Genomic DNA, 15,163 nt, shown 5'->3' on the forward strand with positions numbered 1-15,163 from the left:
CTGCCACAGCAGAGCAGGCAATTAAAAGCAAATCTTTTTACTGTCTTACATTTACTTGAAACTTTTACTATGCACCACATTTTGTCTCCAGAGCCTCAAACAATACCCTGTTAGGCACAAATTATTTTTGCTCACTTGCATACACCCAGAATACTTGTTTTACCATCCCCTCTCCTCTGACCTGCTTCTAAGCTTCTAATTGACCTCAGGGTCAAGAGCTTCATCCCTACTTTGGTTCTCCCAACAGCTGTGAAATAGCAAGAAACAGAGCAAATGGGCAATCACTCGTGCCACACATCCTGCAACTGCTCACTCCCCACAAATTATATCAACATGGGTGCTGTACAGTGAATTGGAACACGTCAAAACCCTGTAAAGCTGGGGAATAAAGATATATTTAACCTTACTGACTTGAATAAAGCCCTTTTTTTAAAAAAAAAAATATTTTTTAAGGCATACATTATTAAATGCAATAAAGTTTGCTTTAATCTCACACAATTTTATATAGTCAAATGTGAAGAGAAAAACAACTCACAAATACAACATTTGCTGATCTAATCAAATCTTGCTTAAAAGCTAACTTGCCAAAGGAGATGCCCTGCTGGCAAAGCCTCTTGAGTTTAATGACACATTGCCAATCCGTTTAAGGCCAAAGCTGAACCATCTCTAAACAGGTGTTGAACTGTGATCATGGATAAAAAAAACCTGAGCAAAAAATGCCAAGAAATTAAACACCTCTGGGTCACTAGTTTGAATCTATTCCAGGCTACTAAATCAGCTACAGTAATTACCATCTGGTAGCCTACATAAAAATAAATTACTGGCCTTTTTGTTTTAATTCATTCTGTGCTACACAAAGGTCTTTAAAAACACAAGTTTCAATTGTAATTGAAAGCTTTGTTGATAATCTCACTGGGTTATACCCAGTGCAACTACATATTGAGCACGAACTGCCTTCTCATTACTGGCAAGCCACCAGAAGTCCTCCCATCAGCTCACTGCAAGGGTGTGTGCACTACACCTACAGGATTAGAGACAAAAGAAGGACACTTGATTTTCTTATAAAGAACCCATTTCTGTCTGAAACAAACAGAAATGCTTTCTGTTTCATTACCCTCAGGACAAGGGCTCATAATTTAGTTGGTGTAAAAATAAAGCCATTCATTGCTAAACTTCACCACATCAATGTGAAGGAAAAGTAGTTGAAAGGAATACTAAGAAACACTCCTATCTTCTGTTTTCTGAAGGAAATATTTTGTGAAGAATAATTAACAATATTTTTTAAAAGACCACTTTTCTTAAGTTGTGTGTCTGCACACCCAAAGAAAAAACCCTAGTCAGTTGTTTTTGGAATAAACTGCAATTTATTTATGACAGTTCTTCCACAAAAGAACACATTAACACAACTGTCTGTTCCATACTGCATACGCTACTTGAACTGAAATTCTTGCACACTACATGTAGCTAGTTTATTTCTTTCTAAGAAGAAATTTTAGTTCCAATGATAGTTTTAATTGATTTTTTTGTGGGGTCTTTCCCCTTCTTCTTCTTTTATCTATTTTTATAAATAAAAAACCTTCTTCCAGGTCATTCTCATGAAAGAGTTAACTATAAATGACCTTAGAAACAATTTGCATTCTTTTCCTATCTTTTTCTTAACCACATTATAAGAATTAAACTTGGTAGTAGTCTATGTAATTTACACTCCACCTAATGCTTGTTTCATAGCACAGATATTTGATTTATGATACATTTTACATATTCTACTCCCTTCATTTCTTCAAACAAGCTTAAAGATACTGTTTTCACCCCTAAATTAAACTGAACTAAATGCCTGGATATAAAAACCTATGTAGTCTCTCTCAAAATACAATTGTCAACAGTTTAAAAAACCCACTCATTTTCTTAGTTTCTCTCATCCTCTCGCCCATTTTTCTTCCAGTTTCTTGACATAAAATGCAGGCTACAATAAAATGCCATAGGCCATCACAAGGGCATGCAAACAAAGCATTTTTCCTCAGTGAAGGCCCACCTTAATTATTTTAAGTGCCTCCTTCTGAAATCTGACATTTTGAAGGAGGAAGGGAAGTAGGAGAAAGACACTCAATTGGACAAATGAGAGCCAGGCATGGGCAGAAGCTCAGCAACCTGAACCCACAGACAGAGCTGCTCTAAGCAAAATATTCACATTAACTAATGGAGGTAGAGAGGGATGCTAGATAAAAGAAATTCAATATGAGAACAAAAAGTTTAAATAGACCTCTGCCTGTATTTTTTGTGTTGTTGGGGTTTTATTTGTTGTTGGTGTTCTTGGTTTGGTTTTCTGTTTGTTTTGGTTTGGGGCTGTTTTAAATAAAGTCTCTTCTGAGGAAGAACTTGTGTACACAGGCAGGTGGATTTGTTTCCTTAATTTGAGGAAACAGTTTAGCTGTTTCACCAGCAGGGCTTTGAAAAACTCAATGGCAGAAGAAACATCCAATTAAAAGTATTAACTCTTCCCCTACCCTGTCCCAAACAGGGTTCATTTAAATATGGATGCATTTTTAGAAGTCCATCTACGATTGCATTAGTTGCAGGTGAATGACAGCCAATTTTGAAAACAACTTGTTGGCTCTTAAATGACTGAAGAAATCCTTAGAATTAAAGCAATAAACAACTAAAATTTGTAGTGTCCATTCTGATGTCAACCACTGCAACACCATGTTAAATAATCTGCATGTGTAACCTGGACATATAACACTACCCAGTATCTGTAGGATCCTTCTTCTTCTAGAAAAACTGCCCTAGTGATTCAACTTACATTAAAAGCATGAAATACTCAGAAATCTCAAGCCTGTGTTAGTGTTGAAGAGAAAAGCACTTATATTCAAAATAGGATTGCTGTACCAGGGTATAATCTTACAAGTACAGATAACTTTTTACTCTATGTTGGTAACTGCAATTAAGGCAGAACTTGCCTTAATAATTTGAGTTAAAAATAACTCAAAAGAAGCCCAGATTCTCTGTCCAGGACAACCTACCAGGTATCTTTTCAATTGTCATTTCAGAAAACAGCTCCAACATGAGGTCACTGCTGCTTTTACACTCTTCAGAAGAGGTAATAATTCTTTAAGTATTGTTAACTAATAAGCTACAGTAATTTATTTCAGTCACCTGAAGTCCTGAATATTCTTAATACTGAAGATTACATATGATGTATTGTATTTTAATTTACATAATTAGCAAGTCACATTAAACAACAACAAAACAAACCCTGCAGTTAAGCAGTAGTGTCATTCATATATGGGGCAATTTACTCTAGAACCTCCATCTCTTTTCTTCCTCCTTGCATCGAAGCCTTTCTGCTCTGACTTTCTCTTCATCACGCTTCCTCTGCCACCAAACCCCTGTTTGGTAGTCTCCAATTTTCCAGAAGTTATTTGACTTGGTTTTTTCTACTACCATTAATTCAATGGATCAGGAATCCAAAGAAAGGCTAAGTTCTACAAAGCACAAAACATGGCTTTTGTTGTATTCATCTTTTTTGCCTATTCTAAGCAGACATAGGAGCTGCTTTTTGAACAGCAAATCTGAAATCTGTTATACTGATGTAACACTCTATCTTAATGTCATAAAAGCGATAAGAAGCCCATAAGAAGTCCTAATTTAAAATTATTCATGAATCTTACTATATCCTGTATTTTTTGAATATTTTACAATCAAGACAAAAGGGAAAGTACTATAATTATGAATAAACTTTTAAAAATGCAGCAACAGTTTGTTGACCTTAATTATTTTCTATCTGACTCACCCCAGTGAGGGATGAGCATCAAAGCTTAATTGGGACACAACAGTGGATTAAGCACAATTAATTTGCTTTAAAACTTGCAAAAAGAAAGGTTTCTTTAAAAAAATAGCCACATAGTTCTGATGAAATTTTTAAAAGAGGAAGAACTATTAACTTTTGCATCTCTTTGTAGGAAAAGTTAAAGGCTATAAAAATGGATGCTGAGAGACCAGACTGTATTGCACTTATAACTTTTACAAGGTTTTTGCTAACAAGGTATGAATTCTGAACTACAGGTTTATTTCCATCTTGAACATAGACAAAAAACAAACACTGATGACATTTATACTACTTGTACTTTCAAATTAATACCCAGTATTTCTGTAAACCAAGGTAAATCCACCTTGCATTCCCTGATCCATATTAGCAGAGACAAGGGTATTAAAAACAAAATCATGTATTCAAGGGAAAATAAAAGAAAGAACAGGTGATACTAAAAAAGTTATTCTGATAACTGATCTGACAATACTAACACTGGTTGAATACCAGCTAAATTTTACAGTTCACAGTATTAGATTAAAACCCACAATTGTGAGCAAGTCTGCCACACTGACGTTCACAAATTACAACCATACCTTTGTTACTTTATCTTAGTAATTCCAGGTATCAATTTGTATCATTATTCAGTGAATTAAAGAAAGGAAACTCAATCAGAAAAACCAATTTCACTGTTACCTCAAATTTAAATGACATATTAAAATTTGCTACGAAATTGCCAATTTGAGATAAAAGTACTTCTGTCAAAATCACTTAAAAGGCATTGCTATTCCTAATTAGATGGATATATATCACTCTTCTTCCATCATTTATTCTTGTAGTTTTGCCTAACAGAAACTGCTTCCCTAGCACGTTAAGATTAATATCCAGTTGGAATATATTCATATCCCCATGAATTTGATATTAAAATTGCCTTCAAAGAGTAATTTATACACACACACACATATATGGTATGTGCTTGAGCCAAAATATTAATTAAGAACAAGTGCTAAGTGCTATACATCTGATTATGCATAATAATATCATCAAGAAAAATAAAGCAATACAATTTAAAATTATTACTATTACCTGGAATAGCTGAGGTAAAGCTTTCACAGTGAGACAAAACCATATTCCCAGCTTGCATGGAAGTAAGTCATGCCATTGTGGTTTGTCCAGTATTCTGCAGTCAAATAAAATTGTAGGTTTTTCATTATTGCCACACAATCTCCAAAGAAAGAAAAGCCAAAGAAATTTCCCATTATCATTTAAGATGATTAGCATTTGTCAACTCCCACAAAAATGTCTAACTACATAATATTAAACATACGTTTTGAATATTTAATTCAAAATATGTAACAGTTAACTTCTAATAATTACTGTATTTTGCTCTCCTTAAAGGGCTTTTCTTCAGGAAAATAAATTCATAACCCACATAATCAGTTTCAAAAAAACCCAAATCAAAAGAACACTCAAGCTTCAACCAAGTGTTCACAAGTGCTGACAACCAGATATGAAGACTGTAGCATAAACAAAACAATACATAAAAATTAATGTCATTTGCAGTTCACTGGAGCATTACTCACTGATGTCATCAGGAAAGACGACAGGCAGAATGGTCTCTGATCTCCATCCCACATTGATCCAGTTCATACCCCTGCTGTGTGAACTATTTAAACCCTTTATTTCTTTCTATGAATCAATAGAAGAAATGGTGGTATCTTTTGGAGCGTCCTGAAAGTCACTATTTCCCTATGTGTTCCTTGACAAACAATGCATTAGAAGCCTTTACCAACATGCTTGTTTTTAAGTTGATCAGATAAAAAGCATTTAATCAGACAAGCATTAAAACCCCATTAAAACTCCTTGCTTGGTATAGTAACAAACTAAGGTTCAAATTAATTGAAATTCATTAATTGTAATCAAAGGCAAAAACCTTTAAAGACGGAAAAAGTCATAAAGTCTTCTAAAATCAACTTATAGAAATATTACATTTTGATAAGCCAGATATCATTAATTCAGCCTTAATATTTCAATTATTGTTGATCTGCTGGATAAATACATGTTAATTTACAAATCAAAACCTGAAAACACATCTACACTTGCACACTTTGTATCAGCAATGGCTGTTGCTACAAACACTGTTACTCTTCTCACAAAACATTCCAAAGATGTAAAGAGAAAATGGCAGAACTAAACCAGTAACTGACAAAATGTTTAAAATGCAGAAAACAAGAGATTTCCTTCCCACCTTTCATTTTTGTCTAGAGCAGCGAGTTTGGCTTCATCTGTACTCCTGACGCCTGTTTTTTTCTTCTTCTCCCTCTTTTTTCTGCTAAGCAGTTCATCCTGATGTAGAAAGAACTATGGTTACAGGTTATCATTAGCATGTAAACCACAAATGTTACTGGGACTCTTCTGTGAAGGGTAAACAGTAGAGTAGCATTTATGCAAATGCATCTGGAGTCCTACATGATTAAGTAAAATGATCTATCTTAACAATAACTGTTGCCATGGTATCCAGTCTTTAAACACACATGAAGTCCAGTTCTGTCACTCATGTGTATCTCCATAGCAATCAAAGTTTTCTAAGAGGAGAAAGCATTCAACTTCCCTCCTTTCTCATTCATCAACTTCGATAATGCAGTGGAAAATAAAAAAAGTAAATAGATGCTAATGTATGAATATTTTTCAAGTTATGCTAAGTCTTCTTCCTAGTCTACTAAGTGCAATAGACTTTTCTATGACAAAAAATAAAATTATCAAAAAATAATGTGGTTTATACTGCTTACCAATTCCCCACTGTTAACAAAAGCCCACAACAAAAAAGCATTTAGCTAAGAAGAAAGGCAAACCAAGTATGAATTTTATACTAATAAAACCTGATTATTTTTAAACACCACTTAGGAGAACCACAGACATGACTACAGTAGCATATTATTCTGCATCAACAAATGACAGAAGAGTTTTACTTTCTCTTCTTCCTTTCAGTTAAAAACCAAAGGACTATCTCTTGCAATTTATTACCAATTCTAGGAAAACTAAGTGGGTTTTAGACTACTATTTCTGACATATTAAATATCTTATGCTGTAATTATCATCATTAAAAATATAATCCTTTTAAAATATGAAAAATGCAAATTTAAACAAGGGGAAGTGGTAAAGATCTATATAATATGCAAACTTCTGCAGGAAATTCAATACTAATAATTGAAGCAAGTTTGATTTATTACCAATACTTACCAGCTGTTTTTCCAGGTAGATTGACCAAACCACAGCATAATGACCCACTGTGAGTATAATGAACAAGAGTAATGCCAGCTCAGCATTGCTCATTTTTCTCACCCGCCTGTAGTAGAACACAGGCTGTCGCCAATCTGGTAGTCCATTGATCAGAATATCATCATACCTACAGTAGCAAACATAACAGGTTTCATGGAGAGCTAAAAATTAAATAAGCCAAACCATCCAATTATAAAACAAAGGATAATCCACAGCATGCTTGAATAATACACACACAAAAGATCATTTTGTAATTTTTTTTTATTTTTTTTTAAGAGAGCAATGTCTTGTTTTGTCAGCAGCAAGGCTTGCATCTGGAAACAAACAGAGGCCAGAACCAAACGCTTGGGAAATATTCCTAGTCTTTTGTGGGGAAAAAAAAAAAGTAATTCAAATGCTCCTGCAACACTCCCCACACACACCCCCTGCCCATCAAGCCCATCCAAGTTCATTCACTTCTGAAATAAGAGGCTTCAAAAACGTGGATGTGTTCTACCTGCCCAGTAATCAGTGGCCAGGTCTCCGTGATAGAAGTAAATAACAACCCACTAAGTATTAAATAGGTAGCAAAGAACAAATGTCTCAAACACTAGAAACCCTTTTTTCTTTTACAAATTAAATGCACAAGTGCTGGTGGGAGAGGAGAGGTATCTTTGCTTTTTTTTGGTCCTTTAGTAGCACCATATCCAAAACCTGCCAGACTTAACATTCATTCAGCGTAAGATATGAACTTAAGTTAGAGCCTTGATGTTGATGTTTGAAAACAAAGTTCACTACTTTTTTATTTTCTATTTGAAAAGCTGTCTCCAAAATAAATCTATTTTGAGACAGTTTAATTTTACTAACACTACTAACTGTACAGAAAACATTTTATGACAATTTGTCTGTTTTCCTTCACACAAATATTTTGAAACATCATAGTATGTCTGGGGCCTTTTATTTACAGTATAAAATAAATTTAAAAATAAACAAACCACAGACACGCAAAACAGATTTTTTTTTAATTAACTTTTTAGAGTAAAATTTCAAACAAAAATCTCTACAGTAAACTCAAAAACCTGTATGTTTAAGATACACAACCTGTTAATCTTAAATTGAACATGACTCATTACATATTCTAATCACACCATTTCCAGAATTAAATCTGCACTGAAAGGCCTAATTTGGTGCAACACATTGACCAAAATATTTTAATTAAAAATATTCTGAGTTAGTCGCAGGCCTAATTACAGGAATAGAAATAGGGCCTATATTGTCATGCAGGTCAGTAGAACTCAGTAGTAGGTTTTTCTCAAGTAAATTGACCAATCCAGGAATAATAGCGCAGCTGCTAAACTGCCAGTCTTGACATGTAAATCAATTTAAATGCAACAACTGCACTAGCTACTTTGATAGTTATTAAATTGATACCTTGGAGATGTACTAAAAAAAGATTCCACATGCAAATTCATTTTTTAAGCAGAAAAAGAGGCAGTGGTTTTCAATTAAAAAATACACTTTAATTTAGTGCATATCTAGAAAGCTGACTTCTGATAAAACATTTGTTCAAGTTGTCACTGTTATTTCTATGCAAAAGATTTAACACCTCAGGATTCTTCTGTGTTCTGAATGCTACCAGAAGTAAAATTCATATAACAAAATTCTGTCTTCAATGATAACTACAAGAATACGAAGAAAAATATCCATTATTGTAAAACTTGAAATAGTAACTTCTTTCCTTTCCTAGTAAGTCACAACGAATTAGCTACTGATGCCTTAACACAAACGCTGTTCAGAAAAATTGTGCAGGATGTTATTCCAAAACTAAAACTTCTACTTTACTTTCTTTTAAGAAATAAGTAGAAGTTTTAGCATTTAAAAAATAATAATGCATTTACAAAAGATTTTATTGACAGTAGAATGTTTTTAGAAACAAAACCATTTTAAAAAAAAATTAGGTTCATTAACAAGGTTTCACATAAGATGTTCTTTTGAAAGCTTCAGAAAAATACATACAGAAGCAAGTAGTTTTTTTAATACTACTATAAATTTATTAAGCAGCTGCCTTTCTTATACACTAATGGTTGTTAATTGATGTACTGAAAAAGTGGCCACTGATTAAATAAGGCCCATATATGCTGATGGTAATAACATAGTAATACGTAAACCAAGATTTCAAACTAATGTTTGGCAACCATATTCTATTATAAATTATCTGTTGAGAAAAAATAAATTAAGACAGCAGAGCCTCTTGCATTAAGCGCTTTAAACAGCACTCGGTATTTACCAGGCTACGTCCCCTGCTCTGAACAACAGTCTCCAAGGATTAAGTCTCAGAATCAATGCTCTATTGATTTTACTATCAATGAGCATTATGGCTCACACGACTGGCCATTTTAAGGGAAGATAGCTTCTATTATAACCCACTTTTTAGAATATATACTGTTAAAAGATAAATCACTGCTTTCAATAGTCATTAAGCTCTGTATTTGAAAAATAAAGATATCAATGATTTTTAGGTTTTCAGCTGGAAAATGATCCTACTGAAACTCAGAAGCTTCCCATAACTTTTAAATCTTGATTTTTGAAATTTATAATGTGGTTTAATTAAAAGCAAGTTTCTCATTAAAGTATTTCTTTATAGAAACTTATATTAACTATGAAAGACAGTTAATCCGTGTGCATCAAGAACTACATTCACAATTAATTACAAAGCATTCTTTTGGCAACCTATATTAATTATAAATCTATGTAAGGAAAAAAAACCCCAAGCTGAAAATATATATCTGCAGTATTTTTCCCTAAAACATATGCACACAGAATAAGGCAAATTTTTTACACATGAGTATGCCTACCAGTTACCTCTGAAATGTAGCGGTCAACAAGCTGCAAAAACCCCAAAGCACTTGTACAAAACAAAAAGACAAAAACAAATCCCCACTTAGAAGTATGTTGAATATTTACTTTAAAACTCAGGATTCTATACAAGACTTGTTAGTCTTCTAAATAACAAGTAACAAATTGCAAGACTATTAAAATTTCTTTCTTCTGTAAAATTTCACAAAACAGTTTTTAGAACTCTTGTGAATCAATTACATTGCAAGAAAAAAATCCATTAACTGTAGTAACTAATTACAGTATCACCTATTTCAATATAATTACAATTTACTTTTCCCTTTAAGAGAGCCACTCCATTTCATATTTTAAATTATTTCAGAGATCTGATATCATTTATATACTATAACCTTGAATTAATGAGATCTATTCTGAACTATGGGAAGACTGCACTGGTACTTTTTATTTTGGGGGTGCCTTTTTTCCTCAAGCTGTCAAAGAATTCCAGTGTGGCATCAGTTAGTACAATTTATACCTATGAATACAGACATTTAATTATAATGAGAACTAAAATAAACACCTTTCTTACTTTAAACAAGTATATCTTGATTCCTTTGTAAATGCTTGCTGTAATCGAGCCCACATTGTTACAGAGGATGGGTCTGGTAAGTAATACAAGATCCTTAAAATGGTAACAAACAATGAAAATAAAATCTAAGATTTTTGCCTAATTACAACTACCAGAAGTGCGTAAGACTATCTATTTTTTCATAAATTAAAATAGTCAAAGGCTAATAAATTGATTTAACAATAAATGCATCTATCTCTACATACTCTAAAGATAAACTTTTTAGAATTTTACACTCTAGCAAAATACACAGTGTGTACACAAAACAAAAATTTGTGTTCTGCTGCATGGATGTTTAATGTTAAACAGTGCTACATTAAACAAAGCTGTACATACATTTACTGTTAGAATACTTGAATGTTTTGATTATGTATCACTCCAAGTGTGATGACAAAAGTACTAACACATAATACTACTACATTCTGTAGTACCACTAATGATATTAGTGTACCTCACAAGCAACTGTAACTTTCTCAAAAAAGCAAACCACATTTTAAAGCCCTGTACTGTAACTGTCAGTAGACAAAATATAACATTTTAAGAAAGGCTTCTGCCACCAGATAAAATAAAAATACACTGATGGTTTTAGAAAAATAATTACATGTAGCTGGCCAACAGATCCACCTTTTTAGAACACTGTTTCTCTACTCACACAAACAACACCTTTGACATTCACCAAGATGCGGAGAAGAGGTTTTATTGTTTCAAAGTGAGTTCATCACTCTCTCATACAGCGTAAGACCTTATTCCTGCCTTTGCTGCTTCCAGTGTCTGTGCACACAGGACCAATGCTGCATTACATCACTTTGGAGATGAACAGTGAGAGGCAGGTACAGCTAACTTCACTACAGAAGCAGAAGCCTGCAGCTCACTCTTCTCTCAGCAGTGGAAACCCATGTTCCAAATCATTTAGGTGCCTAATTGTGAATTCACAGCTCAACTGCCAGAATTTCTCACCAACCTGTAAGAAGTAGAACTAATTTCCATCTCATCCTCATCAGGTCTTCAGGTCAGGTTTAAAAAAAAACCCTCAAGAAAACAAACACCCAGAGAAATCTGGCTGAAAGCCTTGTTACAGTGTCTCTGGAATGAGTATAAAATTGAGTTAATAAGCCCTGAGAGACCAAAGGTGCACAGTTTTTCCCCAGTGCATGGGCATCACAATAAACTTCGAGCCTCTTCAACTAGGTCCATCACCTCACATAATGCAAAGGCAAATATCAACAACTAAAGTAGAAAGATTCCAAAAAACAACAACTCCCCACTTCCCTTTGCTGTAGAGTTGCAAGAAACCCTCGAAGTACCTTACAAGAGAAACTGTACTACAGGGAGAGCAGCTCCTACCACACCTACTTAAGACTTGTATTAGAGACGTGCTACAACAGCGCCTTCCAGGACACAGGACAGGCCACCCTCTGTTTACGAGCTCAACAGGGTTTATCATTAGACTATGCAATAAACCGAACAACAAAGGTTTTCTCAGAGCAATAAGACCAGATAGTTCTGCTCAACGTGTTATTTCTAAACTCAGTATATTGTTTCCAGAAAATTCTCTGAAAGCAACACTATTTAATCCACTACATTTATATTTATTAAACCATAGAATCACTATCAACCATATATCCACATCGTGCAAGAAAAATATGACATTGTCTATGTACAAAATAAGTTACTGACAATTAAATCAATCTAAGTTAGAACAATCTACTGCTGCTTTAACTTCTCATTTGTAATCACTGCTGCACTTATTAAGAGTAGTTGGGTACATTAGTCACGCTCGTAACGTATGCAAGGTTTAAACCACAACTTTTACAAACTACTGCATCACAGTTCCATGCAAAAAGCTTCTATTACAGCTGCAAGGAAATTCCTACAAGTTCCATGATGGAGCTAAATTCCAGAGAGGCAATATCCCAAAGTGTACGTAAACAATGTTACAAATGAAAAGTTGGGAAGATTTGAGGGATAACTCACTTCAAGTAGCCTGAAATCACTTACCTAACTTCTTTTTTTTAAACTTTCCTGAAGTGTAACTTCACAATGAAATTCTCTTTAGAGGGATGAAATAAAAAAAATACAAATTTCCAAAAGTGCTTCTATGAAGTACATTTTCATGACATTTGAAGAGGGGATTAACAAAGTATATAATCTGTAGTATAAACCCCGGACTCCTGCCAAGACATCTACAAAGCCAAAATCCCTCCAAGAAACGTCTCATAAAACTCTGGTTGAAGGCTTGTAAGCGGAATGATGATTTACTAAAACTCCAACCCAAAAGCAAAACTCCTTTTATATGTCAGTTCTCCTGGTAATCACTGGTTGAAATGCCTATTTGTTTTAAAAAAAAAGTTCAAAATAGTCTTCCAGAAAGCAGATTAGCCCCGGGTTTTCAGTTCTTTATCCTATCCCTTTCAGGTTCTGTTGGAACTGCTCCTGAAGTAGCAAGGACAACTAGCATTTATTAAAAAAATATGCTACATACAACAAAGTTTATAATATTAGAGATAATACATCTGAAAGAAAAAATCCCTATGAACTAAGCAACAGAAAACAATGCTGAAGATGATATACACTGGAAAAAAACCCTAAATATCATGCAACAAACCTTGTATTGACACAGGGAGGTATGACTGACAGTTGAACAGTTGGCCAATATTTTTAACCACAGTTTTTAATAAAATAAGCAATGATAATTGGCACAACTGAGAAAAAAAAACTGTTAAGAGATTTAAAAAATTGCTTGAAATAACAGCTGGCTTTTAAAATTCTTTCAAATACTAGTTTTAAAGGAGAAAAAAAGTCTATCATGGAAAACTACCACCTTTCCCTTTAAGCCACATACAATCTTTAATTAAACATCTACCTAGGAATTACAAACTCGAATTATGAAAAAAAAAAAATCATCTGATGTGTTACAATTAAGTCAAATAGGACTTGAATACAGCATTGGTATGAATGCTTTATTTAAGAACCTGTGCAATTTAACTTACGTCTGCCTCCTTTCTTCATCCTTTAAAACCTCATAGATGGCCACCAACTAAAACAGACAAAAAAAGAAAACAAACACACAGAAAGACTTTACTTTATGCTTGAATTTATAAAGTTTGAATACTAGTATCATATTTACATCTGCCAACGAATGATCTCTGCCAATTTTCACTTTTCGCTACAAGACTAAGAAGCAAACCCAATATGCAAAACAAACAGTGACATATTGATATACAACGTGTCATCAGACACAAACAAGCAATTCCTGCACAAGAATTTGTCCCCTCCTCACATCTGTCAAACTGAGTCTTGTTTCAGTTATATCTTAAAATTAGGTATCACTTGTTTCATCCTAAAGATCTTAGTGAAATTAAGTAGGCTGTATTTAGTCATCAGAGCTACATTACAAAGCCATGTTGTTTCTATAAAGATTCAAAGACTGAAAATTAAATAATTAAAACAAATAGTTTTCATTAAATTATGCCTACCTAGGTCTTGTGTTGAGAATTGATCAGAAATTTTCCACACTGCTTTTGAAGGTGCAAAACATATTTTCCTCCTAATAGTATAAGTATTATGTTCAAATTATTTTTAATATACGGGTAAATACTAAATCCAAGCTATTCAACAAGTTAATTCCAAAAAAGTGTATTTGGTTTTAGCCTAGCTACATCAGGGGAAGTGTAATTCGATGTTTAACTTATTCATTTCAAAGGTGTACCATTATTCTTACTAAAATGACAACACCAAAAAAACATTTTGATTCTATTTGCCCTAAAACTTCTATTGCCACACAATGCACTTACTTGCCTAAACTGTGTTTCCGCATTTTCATCTTTATTCTTATCTGGGTGTAAAACCAGGGAAAGCTTTCGATATGCTTTCCTAATGTCTGCAGATGAAGCATCCTGAAAAAAAGGAAAACAAAGCAATTTGTCAGAAACTGATTCCCTGAACTGTCTTAAGATCTGAAGACAGCCAACCAAGTGCAGGATCTAAGGAAACATATTTTGAGACATCTAACAACCAAAACTGCAAACCACCCCAGCCTAAATGACTTAACAGTCATTCAGTCCAATCCGTCTTTCATTGTAACTCCCTTCATTACCATACAGCCATTACAACGACATTTGCCAATACTTCCAAACACTTTCTTGCTTAAAACCTAACCCAGGCACCTTCTGCACCATTTAAAAGTTCAAATGAAAACTGAAAATTATTGTATCTGCATATCTTCAAGACAGACATAATTTCAGCAAATTATCATGCTCAATTTCCCAAACTCAGGACTTGCTAAGAACTCTTCCCTTATTAATATTTACATGCAATTCACTCCTAATAGGACTTCCATTCAACTTCAGCTTCACTATGTCTAAAGAACTGCATTTTTCTAAAGTAGCTTCAAATTATGGTCTTGGAGTTATACTGTAGCACTGACATCAATCTATACCTTAACCATTATAAGAACTCCACACATTTTAGGAGAAAAAATAAAACTCAAAATGTAAAATGATGTACCAACTTAGCTGCACAAATCAAGTTTCTGGATTAATGACTGCTATTTAGTACATGCTATAAAGATATCCAGAAACAAAGATATTCAGAGTTGTATTCTATATTATATAGGTGGTACCCTCACCAGAAGATCC

At 33.7% G+C, this 15,163-nt stretch overlaps 1 protein-coding gene across 1 annotated transcript in view; it reads right to left on the reverse strand.

Annotated features, from left to right (window-relative positions):
- The window catches only part of DNAJC1 (DnaJ heat shock protein family (Hsp40) member C1), a 106,462-nt gene that overhangs the window by 54,602 nt on the left and 36,697 nt on the right, over positions 1-15,163 (reverse strand). The window contains exons 2-6 of the mRNA XM_051802443.1: positions 14,321-14,422; positions 13,517-13,563; positions 7,046-7,211; positions 6,054-6,151; positions 4,892-4,985 (exon numbers count right to left, since the gene is read on the reverse strand). Coding sequence (XP_051658403.1) covers positions 4,892-4,985; positions 6,054-6,151; positions 7,046-7,211; positions 13,517-13,563; positions 14,321-14,422 — 507 coding nt within the window. The remainder of the gene's footprint in view (positions 1-4,891; positions 4,986-6,053; positions 6,152-7,045; positions 7,212-13,516; positions 13,564-14,320; positions 14,423-15,163) is intronic.

Source organism: Manacus candei, unplaced genomic scaffold, assembly GCF_025592945.1.
Source record: "Manacus candei isolate 608988 ecotype Guabito, Panama unplaced genomic scaffold, ASM2559294v1 h1tg000056l, whole genome shotgun sequence".
Classification (NCBI taxonomy): Eukaryota; Metazoa; Chordata; class Aves; order Passeriformes; family Pipridae; genus Manacus; species Manacus candei.